The sequence below is a fragment of the Camelus dromedarius genome, chromosome 30 (genome assembly GCF_036321535.1).
Source record: "Camelus dromedarius isolate mCamDro1 chromosome 30, mCamDro1.pat, whole genome shotgun sequence".
NCBI lineage: Eukaryota > Metazoa > Chordata > Mammalia > Artiodactyla > Camelidae > Camelus > Camelus dromedarius.
In genome coordinates, this window is record NC_087465.1 from 11,522,581 (window position 1) to 11,550,437 (window position 27,857).

A 27,857-nucleotide genomic window follows, 5' to 3' on the forward strand; every position below is an offset into this window, starting at 1 on the left:
CCAAATTGAGGGACATCTATAGACTTACTAGCTTATACTTTTAAAAAAAAAAATCAAGATCATAAAGATAAGGGAAGATGAGGAACTGATCCAGACTGAAGGAAACTAAAGGACACCACAGTGAAATACAACATGTGATGGTGGACTGGATTTTGGACATTTTTGTTGGGATAATCAGCAAAATTTGAATGGGGCCTGTGGTCTAGAGAGTGACCCCTGTTAATAGGTCTCATAATTTTTCTAACATAGATATTTTGGGAAATAATTTCTCTTCTTGTGAAAAAAAAAAAAAAAAGATTTACCTGAAGTTCAGTAGCCCATTCAGTTGATTTTCCTTATTTTTAAATGCCAGTAAAATAAGCACCTTTTAAAAAATAATTTATTGAGGTGAAATTCACATGATGTAAAACTATTTTAAAGTCAACAATTCAGTACAGACACAATGATGTGCAACCACTACCTCTATCTAGTTTCAAAATATACTTTTTTATTATTAAAAAAATTTAAGCATTGATGCTCAAGAATGAGGTTGGAATTCACTTTTATTTTATTTTTTATATTCTTAAATACTTTCTAAATGTACTACCATGAACATGTATGGCATTTATATTCCAAAACAAACAAATGGAAAAAAAAACTGCAATTTTAAAAGGAAGCAGAAATATGTCATCTTCCAAGAGAAGTCATCCCTGACTCAGGCAGCTAACTTAAGAATTCCTTCTTCCTCCTCCTCCTGTAATGGACATACTTCCTTAAAATGTACATACCTCTATTTTAAGACATATTTTATTAGGTTTATTTTCCTTTCTGCCTCTGTCCTGAGTTCTTTGTCCTGTAGTGGCTCAATAAAGACATTTGTAGAGGGAAAAATAAAGCAAAGAGAGATGTTTTCTTAAGATAGATACTGCCAGCCATCTCTTTCAGTAATTAGAATGATACTTGAGAACCAGTCTAGTCACTTCCTTAAAGTCTTAGATAATATCAAATTCTTAGATAAAAGTAAAATATGAGGGAAATATCAACTGAACAAGCAGATAAAGGGGCTTGAATAGACTAAGTCAAACCAGGCATAGAATTCACATTGGTCACAAAGAGACCAGGAGTGAAAATGGAAACACCAGAGTGGGGGTCATTGTTATATAAAAGGTTGGGATTTCTATTGATAAGTTATAAAATAACATGACATGTCCAAAACACAGGGTGCTTTTCAAAGCACATGGGCAGGAGGGCTCAGCTTCAAGGGCTCAGAAAAGGCCTCTGGAGGGTGGGGAGAGGGAAGGTGGTAGAAAGAACTCCATGTGATAATTATAGTGGAAAATCGGGCCAGATGAGAATGTGCTCTGGAGAGGTAGGGGGTATAGCTCAGTGGTCAAGCACGTGCTTAACATGCACGAGGTCCTGGGCTCAATCCCCACTACCTCCATTTAAAAAAAGAAAAAAAATTGTGAAACAAGAATGTGCTCTGGCTGTAACACATAAGCTTTTATAGCAATCACTTTTTTTCATATTTTATAACACTGACATCTTTAAACCCTTGCTGGCTGGGGAGAGACTGGACAACCAATTCTTAGAGATAAGCAAGGGCTCAACTGGGAGCACAGTTTTTGTAGGGAAACCAACCAATCCTGAGTCTACAGCCCCAACCGCCTCCCTAGCTAACCCTCACACACCAAGCCAACCCTCACACACCAAGCCTGTATTTCCTCTGCCGTGAACCACCCAGGGCCAGGAACCAGACAGCTAGACATCATCCCTACAGCCCAGGGCCTACTGGAATTACTCAGATTAGCCAACAGTACGCTGTTTACTCTGCCCTACCTGGCTTTCCCACGGAAACCCCGATAAAGGCTCTGTCCTTGGCCTTCCCCTCGCTCCTGCTTTTGCTTCCTGACTAGAACCTGGTGCTTTCCCTGTGGCCCTGCATGGCATGGTGTGTCCCCATCTCTTGGGGAATGTAAGTGAAAATTCTTTTTTCAATGGCGTTGACCTCCTCATGTGGTCACTTGGTCACCTCCATAAAATATAATCCTACAGGTACAGGAACTGCTTCCTTTAACATCTCTCCACAAAATTTCCTTTACCTCTAATCTTTTAGTTCTTATTATTTGTATACTTTTAAGCCTTCAGATGCATCAAAAAGCTGATGGAAACATGTCACTACCATGTAGTGAAAACCTCAACGACCCCCTTTAATAGACACAGCTTTTCGATGCCTGTTACCCTGGAACATCGAACTATTCCTGGTCCTGTCTCTCTGTAAAAGCAAAACCATAGTTGCTTTTCATATGAAACAAGGCCAACGCAGGACCCACGTGCCCTCAGCTCCTGTCCATTTTCTCTAAAACTAATAACCCCCTGGGCTCCCCAGTCACTAATCCCCATGAAAGTGTTCCAGTTTCTCATCCTCATCAACAACATACTGGCAAACAGCATTCCCTGCTTGCCAATAAAAAAGCAGAAGGAAGTGGAAGACCCTGGCACACCACAGTCACCGCCGGGCGAGCACACAGAGCTCCTGAACCACTTGCCGGCAGACAGTGAACAGAAATGGTGGCCAGCAGAGCCCAAAATCATTATGGTTCCTGGCCACAGTACTATCCTGCTTGTTTAAATCAACACTAATGAGTATTTTTACATATCTTTCTAAGTAGATGCTAATCTAATGAGTAGTAGCCCCACAACTAATTTGCACTGAGTACTAAAAAAGTGTTTTCTTTTTTAGAAATTCTTCGCCATACCTGTTACCATTTACATTTTGCCTCATAAGCTGCAGGTCCAAATCTAATGGCTCGGCTTACCATAAGAAAATATGCGTACAACAAACTAAATGTAAAAGAGAAATGAAACAAAGGGTTAGAAATAGAGAACATGAAATGAATGGATAAAGATGTGGCATATATATATATATAATGGAACACTACTCAGCCATGAAAAAGAATGAGATTTTTGCGATGTGCAACAACATGGATGGACCTAGTGGGTAAGATAAGTCAGACTGAGAAAGACACACATTCTATGTTATCACTTATATGTGGAATCTAAAAAATAAATGTATATAGCAAAACAGAAACAGACTCACAGATTCAGAGAACAAACTAGTGGTTACCAGTGGAGGAGGGAGGGGCAAAATAGGAGTAGATGATTAAGAGATACAAACTACTATGTATAAAATAAATAAGCAACAAGGATATATTGTACAGCACAGGGAAACAGAGCTATTATTTTGTAATAACTTTAAATGGAGTATAATCTATAAAAATATTGAATCACCATGTTGTACATCTGAAACTAATATAATATTGTAAATCAAGTATACTTCAATTTTTAAAAAGAAACTTAAATAATAAATTCATCATATTTCCCTGAAAAAAATGAAATAAAGAAGATGTAAATAAAGCAGAACATCAGAGCCAAAGAAAGGAATTAAATTCTTCAGATTCTTCCTGGGCTTCAAATTTGACTCTCAGCATTCCAGCCACCAAAAGCAAAAAGTTGTATACTCATTATTAGCAAAAACATTCCAATTTCCCTGTGGAATACAGAGCTTTTCCTAACTACGTTCTAGAGCAGTGACTGTCACAGTGTGGTCCCTGTCCCAACAGCATCAGTATCACCTGGGACTTGTTAAAAACACAGAGTCTGAGGCCAAACCTCAGGCCTCCTGAGTCAGACACTCTGGGCTGTGGTTCAGGACTCTGGGTTCTAAGCAGCCCATGTGCTTCCTAGGTGGGCTAGGTCTGAGAACCACCATTCTCAAGAAATAGAATTTTACATAAAGGGCACTGAGATATGCTCTTAGGGCAAACATGGGGAGTTCAAGCAACAGTTTTCAATAAAAGCTGCCAACCTGAAACTAAAATGCAACGCAGCCAAAAATCAAAGGCAAAATGCAAGAGGGCTAAGACGGCATGGCCCAGGGTCATGGCTTTTGGTGATCCCTCTCTGCTGAGTCAAGTATTGCCTCTAACATACTCCATGCTACACTGGGTTTTCAAACACCTAGCAAAGGGCCACACGCTACAGTTCTGGATATTCTTAGGCAGCTCAAATTCAGAATTTATTTCTTCTGCCCCTCTATTCTTCTCTCCATCATCTGAGGTTGAAACCCTGAACCATCTTTGGTACCTCTCTCCCCATCATTCCCTGATCAGCCACCACATCCTATAGACACACCTCTTCCTTCCCTCCTCATCATTCAATAATTCATTCATCAAATATTGACTGAACGTCTACTAGATGGTATGATTTCATCAGGGAACATGATGAGCAAAAAATCCCCTTGCCTTTTTGGAGCTTACTTTCTTATTGCTGAGGCAATAAATAAGACAAATAAGTAAAATGCACAGTATGTTAGATAGTGATGAGTGCCAAGGAGAAAAATAAAAGAGGGAGAGAGAAGAAGGTAGACATTTTTAAATAGGGTGGCCAAGAAAGGCTTCATTGAAAAAGGGCCATTTGAGTAATATCCTGAGGAAGTAGACTGGGGAGAAAAAGTTCCCAGCAAAGGAATGGCAAGTGCAAAGGCCCTGAGGTGAGAATGTGCCTGGCACATCTGAGGACCAGTGATGAGCCCAATATGGCTGAAGGAGAATGAACAAATGGGACTGCAAGAAGGAGATGGGGTCAAGCAGGTAACCAGGGGTTAGATCGTGGTCCTGGTAGGTCACGTAGGGAGGGGACTCTTCTGTAAGATGGGAGACCATAGAAGCTTGGAGCAGAGGAGTGGTGTTTCAGCAGGATCCTTCTGGCTACAGAGTTGAAAGCAACTGAAAGGGGACAAAGGTAGAAACAAGGAGACCAGCTGAGCAGGCTACTGTCTTTTCCTTCTCTACAGGCCAAACCATCATCACTTCTCCCTTGGGCTCTGTCCATAGTATTCTACCTGCCCCACCCCAAGTCCATTCCACTCCCTTCCCTCCCTAATCTAACCTAATTAAGCCAAATGCTGCTCAAATCTCCCCACTGCCCAGTGAGGGCAGATTCAGTTAAAGGTGAGAACTCTAGCTCTCTACGCAAAATGTGGCCCTGCCTTACCTTCCCAAACTTACCTCCCAGGCCTCTGCCATGTATCTCTGACATACCGACCACAATACACGTGTTCAGCATTTTCAAATACATCTCCACAGTCTGACCTTCTTGCCTGTGCTCTCTCTGACTGGAATACTCCCACTAGCCCACCTCCACTTACTGAAATTCTCCAGGTCTTCCAAGGGACATCACAAATCCCACCTTCTCTAGGATACCTGTCCTCATCCCTCAGCTAGACGTTCACTCGCTGCCTTTCACCCTCACACCACTGTGTCTCGCCTTTTTTTTTTTTTTTTTTTTTTTTTTTTGGCTGTTGGTGTATTCTTATCTGTACTTGTCCTGTCTCCCTCAGTGTACTACAAGTCTCTGAGGGCAAACTACAGCTTACTCAACTTCACATCTGCCCATAGCTTGGAAAACAGCAGCTTCTGGAGAGTGAATAGTCATTGAGTTAGATGATGACAACATAATTCTCTAGTGATCAAAATTCTGTAAGTTCCAATGGGCTCTTTAAATCAGTTCTTCACCTCGGAGTAACTACTTTACTTAGTTAGGGTTATAAACATAGCATACTCAAGAAAGATTTGTTTGATTTTTGTTCTGAGATTAGGAGTTTTGTGACCCAATAAGGTGAACAGCTATCAGTCTGTCCAGGACTTTCCTGGTTTTAGCACTGAAAGTCTTACATCCTGGAAAACCGATCACTCCCTTGCACACCAGGTTGGCTGGTCAACCTTGAAATGAGCAAGTAATCTGTAGCTTATTCTCTTTACTTATCAAATATGGATATCAATACTTATCTCCATGAGTTGTTGAGAGGATTAAAAACAATAAAGTGTAAAGCCCACAGCACAAACCTGGCTCATAGGAGAAACTGAAAAACACTGGCTTCTGGTAATAACTTTTTCCTGGCTGTGAGTACGTGGAATGCGAGTCTCCTTAGACCAAAAGCTGTGACAGTGGCTTCAGGAAGTGCCTATTTTGGTCTGACAGACTGTTTGGTGATGACAAGGAATAATGGTTTTTCTGGACCAAAGGACAGTTCCGAGCATTTGCTAGTTCATTCTTAAGTCTTCTAGGGATGAATTTTGGGTCTTTATTGGATATATCTTATGAACATAAAACTTAAGTTTATAGGAGTTCTCTGATAAACCTACGCACACAGTGGCCTAATGTAAGAAAACCCAGTTGGAGAATTCAGACTGCAAGCAAATGGATTTGGCCGTGTTTATTCACATCCTGAGGAGCCTCCCTTTTATTCATCACAGGGTTCCTTTCAATTAATGGAATTTCTCTCATCGCAGCTTTCTGCTCTGATGCAAATACTCTGTTCTGTGCTGTCCAATATGGTCCCCTAGCCACGTGTGTCTGTTGAGACTTTGAAAGTGGCTATGGCAACTGAGGAATGCGATTTTTAATTTTATTTAATTTCAATTAACTTAAATGTGGATTGCCTTCCTGTGGTTAGGGGCTGTATTGGAGAGACGGGGTCTCCAGTACGTTGGAGAGCACTTATGGTAGCCAATTAACTGAGAAGCTAAGAAGAACGTGGGCGGAGACACCGATAATTCTATTTTAATTCAAAGGCAGAATGAGCTGTTTCTGAAATTTTGTAATTCAATGGACAAATAAAGATTTATTGACCAAAAAAACACACAGTATTCTCTACCACAGACGAAAGCCTAGCGGAGAAACATCTGTTATGCTTTATGCTACTTAATCATGCAAGGCAATGAAGCTTAAAATGTTAAAAGCGGACACAAAAATTTAAATTCTCTTATGATTAACTGCTACCAAAAGTTTTCTATGTAGGAAGATACCCAGTTAAATTCAGAAGACTTTTATCATGCTGGACCTCAGACCTCAGGGAAATTGATCCACTTAAGTATTTTAAGTGTTTCTTTTTATTGGTAAGATGTTGATGCAGTCAACGCTAATCTTTTTCTGGAAAGGTGATGCAGACACACTGAAAATTCTACTTTGTCCTTTGTGGTGTTTTAAAACAGTCTTATTCCTGCATAATTTATAATAAGAAACACTGAGTCAGATTTTTCCCAGTGTCTATCATTAAAATGTGGAGGCAGAGGGTGGGAAGTATAGTGTATTTTCTTCTTGTATTCTCTGCAATAAAGCTTCCCAAAGAGCACCATTCTGTATGACCCAAATCATTTTGTTTTAAGGAAATAAAATATTCTAACTTAGCTATGTTTCCACCTTCTCTTTAAGGAAGCTAATACTGATTTACAATTTTCAAATATAGAATAAAGACTAAGAGGAACCCTGCTCCTGAAAACAGGACAAAGAGAAAGAAGATCTGGGAATCAAACTCAGATTTAACTCAAAATGATATCTTAACAACCATTCTTTAATTCAAGACCTCAGTAGAATCTCAGCTTTGTAATACAAATTATGTCTAAGGTAGAATGATTCCCAAAGATTTAATTTATCCATTTGAAAATCAGATTAAATATTAGACTGTCACTTCCAATAAATAATAGGTATCAGAAATCAATATGTGCCAGATATATATGGATTAATTTTAAATATCAGAGTTGAACATTGTTCCAACATCAACATCATTTGAATAATTTTTAGCAAAACATTCTCACTTTATAATCCCATTTAAACAGGATTCTTCTCTAACAAGAGGAAGCATCTCTTGAAGTCTAGATAAAATTAGAGAATCCAGTGCAAGTGGAAGTAATAAAAGGAACCAGCTCTGGTCCTAACCAGGAAGGCTAGCTGTAGAAGTGAGACCAGTCATCATAATTAAGGCATAGAATAAAACAGTTGAGAACTGATCAGAAATACTGACAAAAAAATCAGAATGAAAATGGATTTTATAAACTAACTCCCCATCACTGTCAAAAGTCTCCTCTTATTCTTTCCTTTAACAGAAAATATCCTGAACCATCAAATTGAGCATAGAAAAAAATGGAGACGAGCAACCCCTAGCAGCACAAGAAGGGATCAGATCAAACAGCGAATAGATTCAATTTTGAAAAATAATTTTAAAATGCATGACAACTTTAAACACTTGAGCCTGCGTGCCTAAGTGAGCTTCCCCCAGAAGCAGCTCCTGAGTCAAGGATAAAGTGCATGTAGTTTAGATTCGGAAAAGGCTGGACCAGGACTGCGACGTGATGCATGGGAAGAAAGGGCAGCTTACAAAGGAAGTAGAAACATACCTTGGAACTGTCTCACTATGAGGGGGTGGGGCTGGGATGTTTATCAGCCATTGATTAAGTCAGTTTTAGCGGTGGGAGAACAGGGTGTTAATTCCTTGGCACTTGAAGAAGCCAAGTGGTTTCCCAGCCTACAAAGAAGACCTTCAGGCAAAAGAAGACCTTCAGGCAAAGAGGACCCGCAGACCTTCAGGAAGTATGCACAGAGACAGTTCCCCACCAGGAAGACTATAAGGTCCCAGGTACAGATGGGGCACTGAAAGTATCGTTCACACTGCTTCCTCCAAAATTTCACATTCGAGCCACCTACTCCTAAGCTATAAATACGCAATTTTAGCTTAGCCCTTACTTCTCCCCTTGACTCTACTTTATATTCTCCATAAATTAAGACTCTTAGTCTATTCTCGCATATTAAATTCTTTAATATCAGCTTTGCTCTCAATTGAGTTATTAAAAAAAAAATCACTCCTTCAGTAGTATTATGGTCTGTAATATGTCCATGAAAAATGATGGACTGGTCCATGGGGTAAGACCTCGGGCCACGCTAGCATTCAGAGAACCTTTTATGTTGCAAGAGCAGCAGAAATCACTGTGGCAGTTGCAAAAGTACACATCATCCCAAAATAGTGGGGAGGGAGCGGGGAAGGCAAATCGAAAACTTAAGTGGGAAGAAGCATTTCCAGTGAAAGGTCACTTCACTGCTTGGAACACATATAGTCTTAAAAAAAAAAAAAAAGCCCAATCTAACTATTCTTAGGCTGCAAGGACAGTTCACAATATATCAGCAGCTTCCTTCTAGGTCTGAAAGGTTCCTGTTTGCTTTTACTGTGGATGTAGTCAAAGTGAGAGGATAATGTGCCCAGGTACATTTTACCCAAAACAACCTCGGCTGATGGAAGCATTTCATAAATATTATGCTTCACAATTTAAAAAAATCAAATCAGAGAATTTGGGAAATAGGCAGGAACTAATGGGACAAGGGCATTATAGATTTCTTGGATTAAAGGAACTTATTGCCACTCAACAGAGGTATTGAATACGGAACAAAGACGACCTGGTTAAAATGAGATTAAGTTGTGTAGAACTGAGATTGCCTAATCTAGCTTTAGTAACGTCATTATTTTTAAGAGAAATAAAAATGAAAAAGTAGACCAGTACACATCACTGAAAATTCTCTGGATGTTTTCACGCCTGGTTTGGAGACCCATCCCCCGGCTTCTCCTTCTCCAAGTCCACTTACAAGCATTTGACAGAACCACTGCTGAACGAGGTCCGTTCCCAGGGGTAGGTTTCATATTTATGTAAAAATCAGGCCACACTACCAAACCCACCATTCCCTGAAGCAAACCATCCATTGTACAACGCAACAAGTATTTTAAAAATCAGACATCTCTAATTACAGTAAATGATAGATACATGAAGTCTGTCCCTTTAACATCTAAATCAGTGCTTTCTCAAGCCATCTGTGATGAAGGACCATTTTTTTGTTATTACTTCTACTCTACTGTTACTGATACTTTCACAAGATGCATTCATTCAAGATGAATGAGTAGAAAGTGAACTTTTTAAATGTATAAAATTTAAGCCCCAGTTATTACTGTCATTATTGGATTCAAGAGACACAAAATCACTCTGTCAAATTTCTTTTTAAAAGCTTCTCAGCACTTACTCTCATTTCAGCCTTTATCTTGTCACAGACCAGTAGCTGCTGGTGGGCAGCACTGGCCTGGCTCCACGCTTTTGAGTAGCACTGACCTGAATAGCCAGGCACATACTTTTTCAAAAGATATACTTTACCTCTGACATTCTTTCCAAATCCTATAGAAGAAACTTTTTTGTCCACTTGTTCACAGTTGTTTGGTTTCTCCTTCACAACATCATCATCGCCGACAACATCAGCAGAATATTTTTTCTTTTTCTTTTTCTTGTGTCGAGGTGGAAGCTTTTTTGGAAAAGTAAACATTGGGAATATCACAAGAAACATTGCAATGGCACAAAGGAGGAATCCACTCCACCTAAAAAATCGGGAAATGTGAATAGTATTTACGGCTTTTGTATCATGAGTGAGAACAAATTAGCAAAGCAGACGTTTATGATGATAAATTCCTCCAGAGAAAACTTTTTACCTTCATCAATTGTACAGCAGTAAGAAGTTAGGAAACCTGAGAAAATACAGGAACCCTCCCTTTCTGCAGTATAAATGAGAAATCTACCCAATGACCATACCACTACTATAATGAATATTATCATTAGCAGCCTGACTGGAATTTCATTCAAGGGTTTTTGAGCACATACGTTGTTAGTTCTGCTGACTAACACTGTTAGTTCTACTACAATGTGCATTTTATTAGAAATCAATGGCTCATAAATTTAATAGAAAAATAATATAAACTGCATAGCATGCTTTATGGACCAATACAGATACTTTTTTCTCAAGAGAAAACCATTAATACCTGGTGTGAAGTCATTTCAATTGCTGATGGCATTTAAATATTTTTCTGCAAGCACTTGAGACGGTATTGACCCTTCTGAGCTGGCCTTCCCCAAACTTAAGCAAGTGAGAGTGCTGCTAAAGACATTTACACTTGCTCTTTGCCATCAAGAACTTACAACCTAGTTGTAAGCGAGCTAAAGATACAAGAAAAAGTTCCCAGAAATGCAAGAATGTCCATGATTAAGTGTTAGATCATGTTAGATCACAGAAGATGAACGCTATACAAGTTCGGAGGGGAAATCAATGGGTCAGAAAGCTTCCGAGGCAAAGTAGACCTGGAGCTACGCAGAATTGAGATTCTGTCTTTAAACTCATCTAAGGTTGCCATGCTGCAGAGGTTAGGAAGTGAGTACCAGCGTAGATCTCAGATTCTAGTCTTGTATTAGAACCATGTGGTAAGGCCTTGGGCTTCTTGCCTGCATAATTCCCCAAGGGCAGTTTTTCAGTCTCCTTCCAGCCTTTCCTTAGCAAATAGAGGTCCCTGGTCATGCCTGAGATGGCCTAACATGCCTTTCCAACTAGGATTCCTCAGCTCCAAACTCTGCCTCAAAGCTTCGAAGTTCATAAATGCTCAGATTCTGGCCTTGGTATCAACATGTTACCATCGGTTGTTATCAGAATGCAAGCAGCATTCTGAGCGTTCATGTTGACGACAACCCAGTGAGAATCCAGATCAAGTGCAAAGTGAAAATTCATTTTTTAGAAAAATAAGTGTTTCTATTAAAATGCTGTTATCAGCTGCTAAAGGTCACGGTTTGGCTGAGAGGATGATTCCTAGAACCAGTCATTAACAATCCACTGTGCTGTTTTCAAAGATACTTAACATTATATCCAATTAAGATATTAAATAATCAGAAAAAGGTTTTATTTTGAGAAGACGGCTCAAGGCAGACTTCCAGCAACCTCAGTTATTCAGTATATAATCACGAACACAGTGCCTGACACAGGTTAGGTACTCAAAAATTTTCCTAAATAAATAAACTGAATGAGATAGGTTTTTAAAAACCAGAGTCATCTGTCTGCAGGGAGCAGAGCTATAATAATATCTGGCCCTGTTTGTACTTGGCTGCATACAAGGCCTTTACTAACCCAGCACTGCTGTTACGGTTCTTGAATTGCTTTTTGCAAACTCTGCATTCAAGTCCCCTGAACCCCTTACTTCCCAGGATCTGTCACACTCTCTCCAGAAGAGAGCAGGCAGCCGAGTGTCAGGGGCAGTCTTGAGCTGTGGTTTCAGACAGACTTGGGTTTTTATCCTGTCTTTACCACTTACTAGCTCTAAGATCCTGAAGAAATTAGTCAGCTTTTCTTTCTTTCTTTTCTTTTCTTTCCTTCTTTCTTCCTTTCTTCCTTTCTTCCTTTCTTCCTTTCTTCCTTTCTTTCTTTCTTTCTTTCTTTCTTTCTTTTTCTTTCTTTTTGCTGTACAAATACTAGCTAGGTTTTGCTGCTAAATAGTTATAATGCTTATCACTAATCATACACAATAGGAAAAAGACAAAAGAAATGGAAAACATTTGCAAAATATTATTAGTGAGAAATTAGACAATTCAAGAAAAATCGAAGACATTTTATATATATATATATAGAGAGAGAGAGAGAGAGTTAGCTTTTCTGAATGGGCTGTCTCATCTGAAAGGGGGTAATAATAACTTTGGGGGGGGTCATCAAAATTAATAAGACAACATATAAGACCTAATAAAATGCCTAGCCTCAAATCAGCAATCAATTCATAGCAGCTAGTTTTGTTTTTAATAACAAACTCAGGGCCCCCACCTCCACCCAGAGCCACTGACTTAAAATTATAGGCAAACATTAAAGACGCCCTCAGAGTAGCTCGAAAGGAGAGCAAATAACAGAAGAAGGGGGAGAATTACAGTGAATAAATAAAAATAATGTAAAAGTCTGGGGCCTTTTCTAAGCAGAGCAAACCAGCCCACATTCTTCAACATTCTCCAGGAACATCAAAGTTAACACATGATACAACAGTGGTACTAAAGAGGATGCTGAGAAAAGCTGAGTCAGGCAAGAAAGTGTGCATTATATGTGGGAAACAGCTACATCAGTCAGAGCTAAAATTGAAAAGCCACGGCCCTGACTCCCTCTCATGAACCATCGCTCAGAGACACTCCCTATTGAAGGGAGGACAGATAAGCATATTGTCTAAGACCTCCCCGCTGGACTCAGTTCCCTGTCCATCTCTCACTGATTCTGTGGCTTTGGGCAAGGTATTCAAATTGGTGAGCATCAGTTTCCTCATCTGCATAATGGGCATACCATTAGTGACTACATATGGTTGTTATAAGGCTTAAATGAAAATGCTTGTAAAGCATTTAGTGTAATGCTTGACGCATAGTAGGCACAGAGTAAATATCAGCATCATTCACTCAGTCTTTCCTTCACTCTTCCAGCATCTATTCACCAAAAACCCTGTCATTACCACTAGGCATCATAAAAAATAACATTGTATCAGATAACACTGTCTCTGTTCAAGGTAGATGTCTGTTACAAACAGGGCTGCTCAATAAACAAAAATTCATTTCCAAAGAGACCCCTATTATGCATTTCTAGATGGACAACTTTACTGTTTGCAGAACTGCTATGGAGCCATTGAAATGAATAAAACCACTTGAACACTGATTAAGTCCAAAGGATTGACTAACAGCAAACACACATTATGGAGCAAGAACTATTTACAGCTCCACATACATAGACTCATTTATTCCTTACAGCAACCCTACTGCAAGTAGGTACTGCAACTACTTCCATTTTATGGATTAAAACAGAACAAAACCTGAGGCTCAGAGAAGTTAAGTAACTTCCCCAAGGTCACACAGTTACTAGGTGGCAGACTGGGGTTTAAACCCAGGGGAGTATAGCTTGAGGGTCTGCACTCAGTCACTCCACTTTGCTACCAACTGGGTTGACGTCCATTAGAAAACTTCTGGAAAACAGCGTAAGGCCTTGTGTCCTAAAGCTCCTGCCTTCTCCCTTCTCCCTGCCCCTGAGCTGGTCCCCCACGCCTCTCTCTCCCCCTCCAGATGTTCCCTTATTGCCCTGTTCTTCTCATGGATCCTACAGAGAACACAGACTGTACATGGGATGTTCACAGACACATTTGAATAATCTAGTTTTCTGGGAATTTTTTAAAAAATCCTTACTTTGAATTATTTCAAAGAAGTGCAAAGAAGACAGCCATTGAGACCAAAAATTTCACTATGGATCAAGACCTTAAAATTCCTGTGTTATTCCCCTACTGCTGACAAGGGAACTCCCTTTTGAACAATTAGAAAATTCTACCAGGCAAGGCTCATCTAGGTCTCAGCACTTCCATTCTCAAAGAGTATTTACTTATGAAAATAAGAAGTGTTCTATAATTTAATTAACATTTATTAACTGCTTAGAAAATACTGCTAAACATTATGCCCACATATCTCAAGCTATGGGGTTATTATCTTATGATGAAACACAGAGAGAACACAAGTCATCTAAGAAACTCTTTAGAAAGTAATTACTTGGCACTAGTTTCTAATAATGAAATACTCTCTCTGTTTGAAAATGAACACTTCTTATCCATGTATATCTACTACTAACCCATGTTAAATGAATTCGGGATGCCGACACATCCAGTTAGTGCTTGCAGTCATGAAAAAACAACTTCTTATGTTCAAGTTGAGGACTGAGAAGAATTCAGATGCAGCCCTGGGTAGATGGATAAATAATCTACCATCCAAAGTTGGAGCTCTCATTCTAAGTCCTAAGCGTACTGATTTAGCAAAACAGTTAAAGGATACTAAGGGAGAGAGCAGCTGAATCTCCAGCACACCCGGGAAACAAACAATTACTGAGTGCGAGGATTCACTAAGAGTGTGGCAGTGGACAGTGGGGGAAGACGAAGCAGAAACACAAATACAATGAGGAAGTGGGGAGAAAATACTTTTTTAAAGGCACAGAAAAGATAATGAAAGCTATGATTAAAGTACACAGGAAAGTCCCAAGACAGCCACGTTCCCCTTTTCCTTTACTCGGCTATGAAGAAAACAGCTGTCTGAATCCCAAAGAATGTGGATGAAGCCCTTGCTCTCAACTCTTCCAAAAGAGTTTCTTAGGTGATAACAGATCACCACACCCTGCATGGCTTAGAGCAACACAAATGTGTTATCTTATCATATTATCTTCTGGAGGTCAGATGTAAAAAAGTGGATTGGCAGGGCTGCATTCCTTCTGGAGGCTCCAGGGAAGAACCAATTTCTTTGCTTTTCCCAGCTTCTGCAGTACACCTTGGCTCGTGGTCATTTTCAAAGCACATCACCCCAAACTCTCCTTCAATCATCATAACTTCTTCTCTTACTCTGACCCCCCTGCCTCTTTCTTTCTGTTATAAGAACCCTTGTAGTTGTATTGGACCCATTTGGATCATCCAGGATAATCTCCCCATCTCAAGATTCTAAATTCAATCACATCTGCAAAGTCCTTTTGCCCTGTAGAGGTAGCACATTCACAGGTTCTGGGGGTTCAGATATCTTTGGGGATTATAATTTCCACTATCTCTGTAAAAGGCATGAGTGAGAAGGTCCAAATGGACATGGATATCTTTGAGGATTATTATTCTGCCTACCACCCCTTCCTGGGTGACATTTAGCTATTTTTTGTCTTCTCATTCTGGAAATTTTTATTTTAACCACAAGGGGTCTATGACTCTATCATAGTAACAAGTGAAATAAAAGATTTAGCAAACAATTCTTACCAGTTTCCAATGAAACGAGGATCATTCTGATTAAGATGAACGGGATTTCTGGGGTCAACATAAAAACCAATAAGAAGTCCACCTAATAAATATCCCACTGCAGGACCAAGTGCGCCCATGACATACATGATGGCTGAGAAGACAGAAGGGGAAATGTGAAATGTAACATCGTGTTATTTGTTTCAGTAGCTGTCTAATGTCAATCACACCGTGCATAGGTCACAGATAAATCCAGTTAACAACTTCCCAAAACAGAGAACTTTAGCAGTTGTGTCTGTGTTAACATTGGAGTTTCAAGCTGTATCCTTTATTTAACTGTTGCCTATTGTCCTCTTAGAACATCAGAATCATCTGGAGAACTTTTTTTGGTTACTTCTGAAAGTAAAGATCAGGCTAGTTAATGAGGCAGTCACTGAATAACCAAGAGAAGGTAACAGGTAGTCTCTCAAGAAAAAGAATAAAAGTAGATGTCACTTGTCACAGCTAGAAGATTCTAACAGGTTGAGGGAACTCAAAGGACAGTTTTTCTGGATTCAGTTGAATTGGCAAAGCTGCTTAAATATCCTCAAATCACTAATATTTTTCAAATCACCACTTTAGAATCAAAGACCTCACAATGCATTAGGGTTATTGTTAATTGAGAAATCTTACTTAAAGATTAATCAAGCTCCTTAAAAGTTGTGAGTGAGAAGGTCCAAACGCAAAACACCAACCCACAGCTGAAATAGAAAAGTTTTTAAAGCACAGATCCATGGGGGAGCTTAAAGTAGACCAGAAAGGTGGTCATTCTATCCAAAAAATGTGGCCATCAAAATGGGCATTATAGCACAAACAACAGCAACAAATTCACTGTCATTTCTTCACATTGCTTTCACTGCTGTAATTAAAATTTTTTAAATAAATAATATTTTGCCAAGTTTTAAATTTTGAGGTAGGATGTAAAATTCCTTGAAAGTCACAGAAAAATCCAACCACCCTCCAAACTCACTTTCCCTCCTTTTAAGACCCAGTTTGGGGACAAATCCATAAACACTTCCAAGAGTTTACAAGGCATGAAATAAACTCAGGTGATAACTTGCTTCTCATTCCTGTTGCTGTCATGCATTTTAACCAAAAATTAAATAAATGATTTGTCATATCTTTAAATAGTACCAAAAAGCAAATTGGACTTATCATAATAGCTTCACCTGACTTCATGCTTTGCGACCTAAATAAACGTTGAATAATCTTGTCCCTCCTGTTATAACTGCAGACGGTGATTTAACACCTGCTCTCACTCTCCTCAGCATTTCCAAAGAGAAAGTGCAGTGTTTATTTATTTTACAGAATCATCTGCTTGTAACAGCAAGACATTAGGTTCTTCTCCATCTGTGTTTGGAAATGAAGAACAGAGGCACGGCCACAAGTGAATGGCATTCTTCAGAAGCATGCATTTAATAATGTAAAATTAGAATTCTGATAAATATCTTGTTAACCTCTTTGTTGATAACATAAAACTGAACTCAAGATTAGAAAGTATTTTTTTTTCAGCTCCAGGTTTCCCGTACGCGTATGAAGATAAAATTGATGTTTACACCTCCAGGCAAAGCAGCACCATCTACAACTTAAAACTGTAATGAGGCCAAAATGTGACATGAATCATCTTCCTGAAATAGTTCTTCTGGTGTGAAAGGGACTGTCTTACAAACACAGACGGGGAAAGGGTATTTCCACCACACTGTTTATGCCCGGGGCACTCGAGTGCTGCATCTTGGAGAGCCAAGAAGTGACGTGCAGGATGTATACTGGCAGGACCACGCGATGAGCTGGTGAATGGAAAACCAAATAAATAACATTCACCGAGAAACCCCAACTGCTTTAGGACAAAGAGACAAGGCTTTTTTAAATTCAGCTATACATAATCAGAAAAATTCATTTTTATTATATAGCAAATAATTTTAAGTCCAATGGAATCATTCTCACTGACAGAAATCTACATGTACAGCTACGTAAGTATATCTACAATTACACTACACGCTATACTATGTAACAGAGTGCAACCACTATGCTCTAAACAGAAACACGCTTATATATGTATGGATATATATCAATAGCTGTATGTGTATGTATAATAACTTACTGATACGGTCTCATTCAGTACATAAATCATTCTGGCCACTGAGTTAACATTTATTAATTCGGTAACTAATGGCCTTCATTCAGAGCTTATCAGAGGAGCGAACTGTTGAAGCACATTCAACCACTAACAGTCCCATTCAAAAAGTCCCCATCACACTTCACTGCCCAATGTAAAAATTCTATTTGGAGTTCAAGGGTGGGACAAGTTGGCCAATCTACTGCCTGTACTCAGGGCTCCACGTGGACTGACTCAGAACAGGCCTGGGCAGAGCCACCTCCCTTCCTCTGTGGCTCCCACAGTGCAACCCCCCGCCCCCACCTTTCTGTCTGAACGCTACCCAGTCCTCCAGGCCCCACCACGTCCAGCACTGACCACCCTCCCCTGAGTGCTCTCTCCCTCCTCAAAATCCCTGCAGACAATATACTGTCTATGCCAGTGGCCTCCACAACTTTTCACTGCACATCCCACCAGTAAAGTGTTGTAAGCCTGGACCCCTGGTGTACTTTTCAGTAAAAGACTGTGTATGTACAATTCGTCTCCGTCTCACAGCTCAAATCTGCATCAGTAAACCCTGCTGGTTCTACCAGCAAACCATGCCCAATATGCAGCTCCTTCTCCGTGCCTTTACTGTGGTCCAAGCCACCATCATCACCCATCTGGAAAACTGTTCTGGGTTTTCCAGTGGGTAACATGCCTCTGTCCTTACTTCCAACGTATTTCCAACACAGCCATCTAAAGGAGCCTCTAGAAACACGAGCCAGATCACATCACTTCTTTGTTCACCCGCTCCAGTGTCTTCCCATTCCACTCCCAGTAAAAAGCCAAAGGTCTTTTCTGTGGCTACAAGGACCTCCCACACGCTTGCCCCACACCTATTATCCATTTGGTCTCCATCCCTCTCCTGTTCACTGGGCTCGAGGTGCACTGACCTCCTTACGCTTCATCCTTCCAGGAGCAGTGCCACGTTAGTGTGTTAGTACTTGCTCTGGGTGGGGGTTTTTTGGGGTGGGGAGTGTGTGTGTGTGGGCACTGCTCTGCCCCTAGATGGCCACATGGCTCATTCCCTTACTTCCTCTAGGTAGTAACTCTGTTCCTTCTCACCGAGGCCCTACTGGGCGATGCTATCTAAAATCTACGACTCTTTCCCCGACTCTGCTGTATTTTTGTTCCCGGCATGTATCACTCCCTAATATACCATACATTGCCTTGGTTCATCTTATTTGTCACCTGTCCTCCCCGACTAGAACGGATGCTTCACACGGTGTCCCCCATACCCAGGAGCGCAGGAGGCATCAACCCCGTTCACTCCCATTGTTCATGACCTTCAACTCTCCCAGTGAGTCTGAATCATCCACCGTCATTAAGAACAGCGGATGTCAGTGACACAGATATCCCTCAGTGTCTATCATCTCTTGAGACACTAGCTAATGACATAGATGTCCATCCATATTTCATACAGTGAACTTGATTAATTCCATGGTTTTTGACTGTGTCTCATCAGATGTGACTATTCCATCACTGGTTTTCTCTGGGAGGACCGGCTGTTCAACGAGCTAGCAACAGACACACACACGTGTAAGTTCCAATCCTGTCTTCCTGCCTGCCTCCCCACCTGAACGGTCTCACATACCCCCTAGGTTGTGCACAACTCCCCTTTGAGGGAGCACTGGACCATTCCATTCTTCTGAGATGAATGTACCCTGCTCTTTACTTCCACTTCTCCCTTCAAATATTTGTCTTCTCTTTTGAAGTAGCTCTTCCTCCTTGACAGGAGAAATCATATCATGTATAGTACTATGCAGTAGTTAAAACACAGGCTCCAGCCTTCTGGAGTTTATATCCCTGCTTCAGTTCTTCCTGACTGTGTGACATTAGCCAGTTGCTTAACCTCTCTGAGCCTCAGTTTCCTCATCTGTAAAATTGGGATGGTAAAAGTACTTACTCAAGGGGCTGTTATAGGCATTAACTGGGTTAATTTTTGTACAGCATGTGGAATATCTGGCACATGGTGAGGGCTATATAAGACTATGCTGGTTTCATTGTTGTTATTATTTTATATTAACTGATGCACATAGTTTAGTGTTTGGGCATGGGAGGCATTCAATAAATATTTATGGGTTGGTTACATATCTGTATCAACCATGTCTTTTATTTTCTGTATTCTTACGTTTTGACATCTGAGGATTTACAGACCCCAGAGGGACTGCCCTTCCCAGGGTTAGCCAACCCCTAGGATGGCAAACAACTCTAACAGTGAGAGTGCACTTTTCAAATACAAACCAACCAATCCGGAGCCCCAACTCAAACCACCTCTTTTACTGACTTCCCACTCCAGGCCACTATCCACCTCCCTAGTCCCCCAGAGGCCAGGAACCAGAACCAGGGACAGCGCCCGCACCCCAGAACCCGCTGATATTCAGACTAGCCAGTCCTAAGCCAGCTCACCCGCAGGCCTCACCCATTCCTCCCTGGGGAAATGACAATAAAGGCTGGAGCCCACGATCCCTCCCTCTCTCTACCTGCAGCTGCCCCTGCTGCTTCCTCGTGTGGCCCCACGGTGTCATGTGCCCCTTCTTGGCAACCATCAGCAGCAGACTGTCTTTTCCCTGGCAATCATCTCCTAATCTGTTGGCCTCGCTAAACCTCCAGTTTTCTATTCATACACTGTGTTTTAGAACGACATCACGGCCACGGTTCCTCTAGTGCAGGACCTGCTTTCTCAGTGACCCACGTGGCGGTGAATGCTGCTGGGAACAGATGCTGACAGGGGTTTAGATGACAAGTAAAATTTAGGCTCAGTGTCAGGACCTGGGATTGCCACCAGGACGGTCCCGCAGAGAAACGTCTTGCATCCTTGCCTCACATGACTACCAAACCTACCTGGGACACAGGCAGAGGAGGTCACCCTCGAATGACAGCTACTACGCAGACCAGGAGGATGTGAAACTCAAGCCACATGTCACCACAACACAGTAGCAATGACACCAACTCGCATTCAACTTGCATTGTTTCTTGAAAATGAGCCAGGGCTCTTCCGAGCACCAGGGCACCATGCGGCAGGGAAATCGTCCCTGGCGCATTCCTTCACTCACAGGCACAGGCAGATAAGAGACTTCTGATCTCAGTTATTTTGAGCAGCAAACGTTTTTTTTTTCCTTTTAAGTGATTCAGTTATTTTGACACAGGCCTGACAGCAAAGGAACAGCTGCCACCACAGTCAGGGAAGAGTCTATCACTTTCCTGAAACATCCTGGTAGCATCTTAGGTCACAAATGAGAAAAGGATGGAAATGGATTTGAGTAGATTCAGAATATTTTTTCCTCACTACCAGAGCAAGCAATAGTTGTTCTAAACTCACTCTCTTCTTTTAGAAATATTTTCGAAGTAATTTGTATTCCAAAAGGGAACTCACAAGTATACATGGAGGTAGTCGGTTGGATTTAATACCTGGGGCATGGGAGGCATTTAAAACGTCAAATTGGGTACCTGTGAGTGACCGCTATCTATAAACTTAATCCAGTCCTCAGGAAGGACCGTAAGAAAAGCTACCATGAAAGCATGAAAAAAAAAATTAGGTCAAATTTTTAAATAAAAACTTCTATAATTTATAATTTTATTTATAATTTATATTATTTTATTTATAATAAAATAATAAAAATTAATTTTAATTATAATTTGAGGGCAAAAAACGTTTTACTAAAAGTTGAGAATGGAGTCACTTAGAACACAAACAGAAAATGCGTTAAGAGAATGATCAAAATATTAATGACCTCATGACAAACTAACTTTACTAGTTATCCAAAAAAATAGAAGCCGTGAACCATGAACCATCCTAACTAAATAAACTAGCAATGACTGGAACATGACAGCACTCAGCACAGTTACAAAATCAGTGAATTGGTTATTTTCACCCATAGCTGGAGCAGAGCTACACAACTGGTACGTGCCTTCAGATAGCAATTCACCATGTATATCATGATGACATGAATCACTGCATTCAGTTTACAGAAAAACAGAAATGTTAATAACAGTGATTGCTAACTACGCTTTGATACATAATGCAACTATTAATTTTAATGTTTACAATAAGTTTTTATACTTTGAGGACATACTCATTTGTAAAATTTAAGTGAAAAGAATACAAAATTCTGTTGACAGTGTTATGATTATGTCAAAAAGCATACACTTAAAAAAGGCTGTGTATGAAAAACCTACTAGGACTTATAAGTGAATTTAGCAAGATTGCAGAATACAAGATCAATACTTTAAAAATCAATCATATTTCTATATATAAGCAACAGTCAGAAATTAATACCTTTTACAACAGAAACAAAAAAATAAAATACTTAGAAATAAATCTATCAAAAGATGTGCAACATCTATACACTGAAAATTACAAAACATTGAAATTTTAAAAGATCCACATGTAACCAAGCCATTCTCCCAAAATTGACCTGTAAATTCAATCCAACTCCAATCAATATCTGAGCAGAATTTTTGGAGAATGTGACAAATTGATTCTAAAATTCTTATAGAAATGCCAAAGCCAAAACAACTTTGAAAAGAGAACAAAGTTAAAGAACAATGATCACCTGATTTCAATACTTATTTATAAAGATTCTGTAATCAAGACGATGCAGCATTGGCTTAAAGATAGACAGATCAATGGAATAGAAAAAAAGTCCAGAAACAGACCCACACATATATATGGACAGCTGGCCTTTGATAAAGGTGTAAAAGTAATTCAATCAAAAAAGGATAGTCTTTTCAACAAATGGTGCTGAAACCAGTAGATATCCATATTAAAAGTAACTGAAAATAGATCATTGACCTAAATGTAAAACTTAAAACTAGAAAACTTCTACAAGAAAACAATTAGGGAAAGTATTTTTCAACAGACACTTTACCAAAGAAGATCTGTGGATGGTAAATCAGCATCTGCAAGATGTTCAGCATCAGCAGGGAAGTGCAAATTAAAACCATGATGAGATACCACCAAACTCCTACTCAAACAGCTAAATTAAGAAGATAAATTTTGCCAAGTATTGTTGAGGACGTCAAGCGACTAGAATTCTCATGCGCTGCTGATGTGAAACGTAAAATGTTACAGACACTTTGGAAAACAGTTTGGTAGCATTTTAAGGAGTTAAACATATAACTATCATACAATTCAACCATTTTACTCCTAGATATCTTCACAAGAGAAACAAAAGTGTATGCCCATACAAAGAGTTGTATACAAACACTCAGAGCAGCTTTATCTGTAGGAGCCAAGAACTAGAAACAACCAAATGTCCATCAAGAAAGAGGTGAATGCATAACCTAACTGTACTGTATGTATATTCATACAATGCAATCCTGTTTAGCAATACAAAGGAACTATTGATACCCGCTAAAACATGGGTAAATCTCAAAATAATTATGCTAAGTGAAAGAAAGCAGATATAAAACAGTACATACTGTATGATCCAATTTATAAAATTCTAGAAAACACAAACTAATCTAAAGTAATTTAAAAAAAAAAAAAAACAGTCTGTGGTGATTGGGGACGGATGGGGACCAGGCAGAAGGGAGGAATTACAAAGAGGTTCAAGGAAGGTTTTGGCAATGTTGAGTATGTCCTGCAGTCTTGACTGTGGTGATGGTTTCATGGGTACATATATATGCCAAACTTTATCAAATTATATACTTTAATTATGTGCAGTTTATTTTATGTCAACTTCTCAAGGGAAAAAAAGACAATTTTTCTAAAAGTGGGGTCTGGTAATGGTTACACAGTTCTATAAATTTACTAGAAATCATTGAATTATATTCTTCAACTGGGTAAATGTTATGGTATGTAAATTATGCATCAGAAAATCATTTAAAAAGACAGACAAATATCATATGTGGTTATATGTGGAATCTAAAATATGAAACAGTACACCAGAAACTAACACAACATTGTAAATCAACTATATTTCAATTAAAAAATATATATATCATACAAATGAACTAATTTATATAACAGAAAAGAAAGCCATAGAAAAGAAACTTATGGTTACCAAAGGGGAAAGTGGTGGGTGGGGGAAGGATAAACTAGGAGTTTGGGATTGACAGGTGCAAGCTACTTTGTCTAAAACAAACAACAAGGTCCTGCTACACAGCACAGGGAACTACATTCAATACCGTGTAATAAACTATGATGGAAAAGAAAAAAAAAGATGAGAAGGAAACACACTATATACTGAAAGTTGTTAGCTCAGGGTAGTGAAATTACAGTGGGGTTTTTTTGCACTTTCTTTATAACTTTCTGCATTTTCAGTTTTTCTAACTGAATACAAATTTTAATAAGCCAAAAAAATTTTTGACTATGTCTTCTGGAATTAGTGCTTTTATTTCTTTAAGATACTAATAGCTAACAAATGCATCATCTTTGTGTAAATTTATGATAAATATATTTTTAAAAACTGGAAGGAAGCCTTTACAAGTTAATGGACTTGTATTTGTTGTTATATCTGCAGCACCTCCCACAGGAGCGCCTGACACATCATGAACACTGAGTGCATCTCTGATGAATGAGCACACAGTGTTTTTAAAGCAATCCTCCAATTTTTCTTATGACTGATCTGCCCAATACTTCATGGTGACTTCTCCTAGGCTAAATTATTATATATATTATTAGGGGTCGGCAAATCCAGTAAATGAAGTTTTATTGGAACACAGCCCTATACATTCATTCCCATATTTTGTGTAACTACTTTCAACCACAGCAACAGAGTTGTAGTTGCTGCAAAGACCCTCAAACTGAAATATTTACTATGCAGCCTTTCAGAGAAAAAGTTTGCCTGGGAGAGTGGGAGGTACAAACTGATGGGTGTAAGAAAGGTTACAAGGATGTACTGTATGACACAGGGAATATAGTCAATATTTTGTAATAAATGTAAATGGAGGGCAACCTTTAAAAATTATATAACAAAAATTTTAAAAGTTAATTTTTTTAATTAAAAAAGGAAGAAGTTTGCCAGCCACTGTAGTAAATAATGACAGTCATTTATTGCACGTTTATTATCAGCTAAATGTTTGCATATAATTTTTCTTTTTAATTTTCACCTCTGAGGTAGTTATAACTATCTAAGCTATGGATATAAATCACAGAAGTATGGGTGAGATTTTGTTTAAATGCACTTCTGGAAAAGCCACTTTTCTATATATGTTTTATTTTATTTTTAACCAATTATCTATGTAGATTATAAAAGTAAAGGTAAGCAATATTTATATAAAAAATTCATTTGTAAAGTCCATCTTTTCAGGGTTGGCAATTTATCAAAGATTCAACTTTCTAAGAATATAAACCCCAAGTAATATTTTAGTTGAACTATAATTCATTGTGAAGTGGAATAACTATCTTACAGAAACTACACTAGACACTTGACATCTTATGGCCCATTTGACACTAACAACTTCATGGGGAAAAATATTTTTTTTTTATTCCCAATTTACAGATGAGAAAGCTGAGTCCCTGAGCAGTTAAGTTTAAGGAGCCAGAAATTAGTAAGTGGTAAAGCCAAAATTAAACTTTGGCTCCATCTGAAACCAAAGCTTATCTTCTCTCCATTTATGGACACATGTCTCCAAAATACAAAAAGAAAGCAACAAGAGTTTAATTATAAGAATTATATAGTTCTCTACTGCTGAAGAAATGAATCCCATTAGAGCTGAAAATCTCAAATATTTTTGAAACTGTTAGTAGCAGGAGTTTTTTAAACATTCTAAATGAAAAAGAAGCTCACTATTTAAATTCCCTTCTCCAGTTTCATCCCAAATTGGCTGCCGTTAAGGATGGCAGAGAAATGTACATTAGCTGAGAAATACATTCCAAAGATGTCGTATGACATTTACTTCAATAGTTACAGTGAAGACTCAGAAGAGGGTACCAGCTGTTAAGAGCAGATTAAATTTACCTCATGGGAAGGGGAAGTCACTGCCAAGAAACACCTTCCAGGTAAACAGCCATAGGTAAGACACAGCCCCAGTTTGCTTTCCAGGCACTCAAAGAAGCATGACTTCTGTAGGAAAGATCCAAGTCTAGAGCAACACTCAGACACAAGTGGAATAATGTCATGTGCAAACGTCCCTGCTGTCACCAACATCATCATGGCCATCCATTGGATTTCATAGACATTCAAATGATATAAACTTTTTAGGTCACCTTTAATGCTACTCTCCCCACCCTCCCCCATCAATCCACAGGAATTAGTTCTATCACAGTCAGACTGCTTGCACTAGGGTTCACTATAAAGCTTATTCTTGTATTTAGAGAAGGGTTCACAAAGTCTACAGTTACTGACAGGAGAGCTAGTACCAAAAGATAACACTGGGCATTTATTGCATGTAAGATGTTGTGCTAAATGCCTTTATATGTATTTTCCCACTTTATCTTCACAGCAACCTTATGAGGTAGGTACTATTATTGCCCTAATTTAAGGCATTCTCCTTTGTAACCATCTTATGGATGAAATGTATTCTAATAAATTCATCTAAACTAAAAATAGATACTCTCTGACTCTCTGTTAGCTAACAATAATGAAGGCAATAAATTACCTAAGGTGATATGCCTAAGCTTTTTGTGTTTCTTCTAACACACAGCACTTTTTTTAATCTGTAAAGTTTGTTTTCTTAGATTATCTACATATTTTTTATTGAAGTATAGTCAGTTTACAATGTTGTGTCAGTTTCTGGTGTACAGCACAATGTTTCAGTCATACATTTCCATATGTATATTCGTTTTCATATTCTTTTTCATTATAGGTTCTACTACAGGATATTGAATATAGTTCTCTGTGCTTTACAGTAGGACCTTGCTGTTTATCTGTTTTATATACAGTAGTTAGTATCTGCAAATTCCAAACTCCCAATTTATCCCTCCCCACTCCCTTCCCCCATTGGTAACAGTAAGTTTGTTTTCTATGTCAGTCACATAGTACTTTAGCTTAGAGTAGTCAATTCTCATTGGAAAGCTGGTCTACAGTTTACTTTTATAAGAAAGAAATAGGACAAATGACCAATCTAACATGAGGCATTCTGTGTTAAAATAAAAAGTAATGTTCAGTGTCATTCTCTCGGGGCAATTATGATTCAGCTCAATATTCGGGCGGTTTGTAAAAGATGGGCTTCAGCATGAGTGGTCTGTGTAGGTCTCTGTCAGGGGCTGACTCTGTGATCTTAGGCAAGATACTCAATCTCACTGGACAAGCCTCTTCATCCATAAATAGGGGATCGTAATTTATCCACTCCCAAGAGTTAATGAGGGGCTAAATGAGATAATGCACATAAAACTATTAACACTTGCTAAGCACTCAGTCAGCATCGGCTGTAACAATTATCAGCATTATTACTTCTATTATTATATTTAACTTCATACTTAAAATCATTATTCTGAGACAATACAGGACTTTAAAGTATCTTCAGAACCACCAAAGGGTGTTATATTCAGTACCATTTTAGTGTTAAGTATATTTTATTGTTTCCAAAGTCTTCGGTTATGGAATTCATACATCTGGTTATCAGATCATCAGAATATTCAATTACCCAAAACACCTTATTCCTTAATCATTAATCAATCAGTAGTTACTTGTTGAAATTATATTGTCTGAACTACCTGGTGTTAAATATTATGAGTGAGAGAACTATCATGCCCTTTCTCCAAAAAATGTTAGTGGGAGCTCTTTTGGGGAGGAACAAAATGCACAAGAAAAGAGAAGTGGCAACATAAGACATTCTGTTAGTGCTACAACGTGGGCCCAATAAAAACTACAAGAAGATATAAGGAGAGAAATGGAAGAAAAAATCTAATGCTGATTAAGTGCCTCCTCCTAGATTTTTAAACACAATAGATAATCTTCCCAATGAAATATCTGAAAGGTAAGTTTAATTAGTTCTCACTTTACAAAAGGAGTCTGACCTTTGACACGTTACATACCCAAGCCACAACACTAAGTCAGCAAACTAGAGGGGCAGATTCCAGCCACAGTCTGACTCCAAAACCCATGTCCACTGCACCAAACGGCCTCCCATGCGATTTAAATGAAGTCACATTTTACACCCAACAAATACCAAAATCAAAGCATAAAAACATTAAGCTACCCTTAGTGTTCTCCCAGAAGAAAAGATATGATTAATTTATACAACAGCCATATAATACATAAGAAACCATAACACTAAGTTCTAACTTTTAAAAAGAAAATCCTGAATTGTCACAGGAGCTATTATAATTTTCAGAGCAAAGTTATCTTAGAGATGTTTTCA

The 27,857-nt window shown here is 38.9% G+C and overlaps 1 protein-coding gene across 1 annotated transcript in view; it reads right to left on the reverse strand.

The window, feature by feature from the left end:
- The window catches only part of SLCO5A1 (solute carrier organic anion transporter family member 5A1), a 105,019-nt gene that overhangs the window by 43,281 nt on the left and 33,881 nt on the right, over window positions 1-27,857 (reverse strand). The window contains exons 3-4 of the mRNA XM_010998857.3: window positions 15,452-15,584; window positions 10,011-10,228 (exon numbers count right to left, since the gene is read on the reverse strand). Coding sequence (XP_010997159.3) covers window positions 10,011-10,228; window positions 15,452-15,584 — 351 coding nt within the window. The remainder of the gene's footprint in view (window positions 1-10,010; window positions 10,229-15,451; window positions 15,585-27,857) is intronic.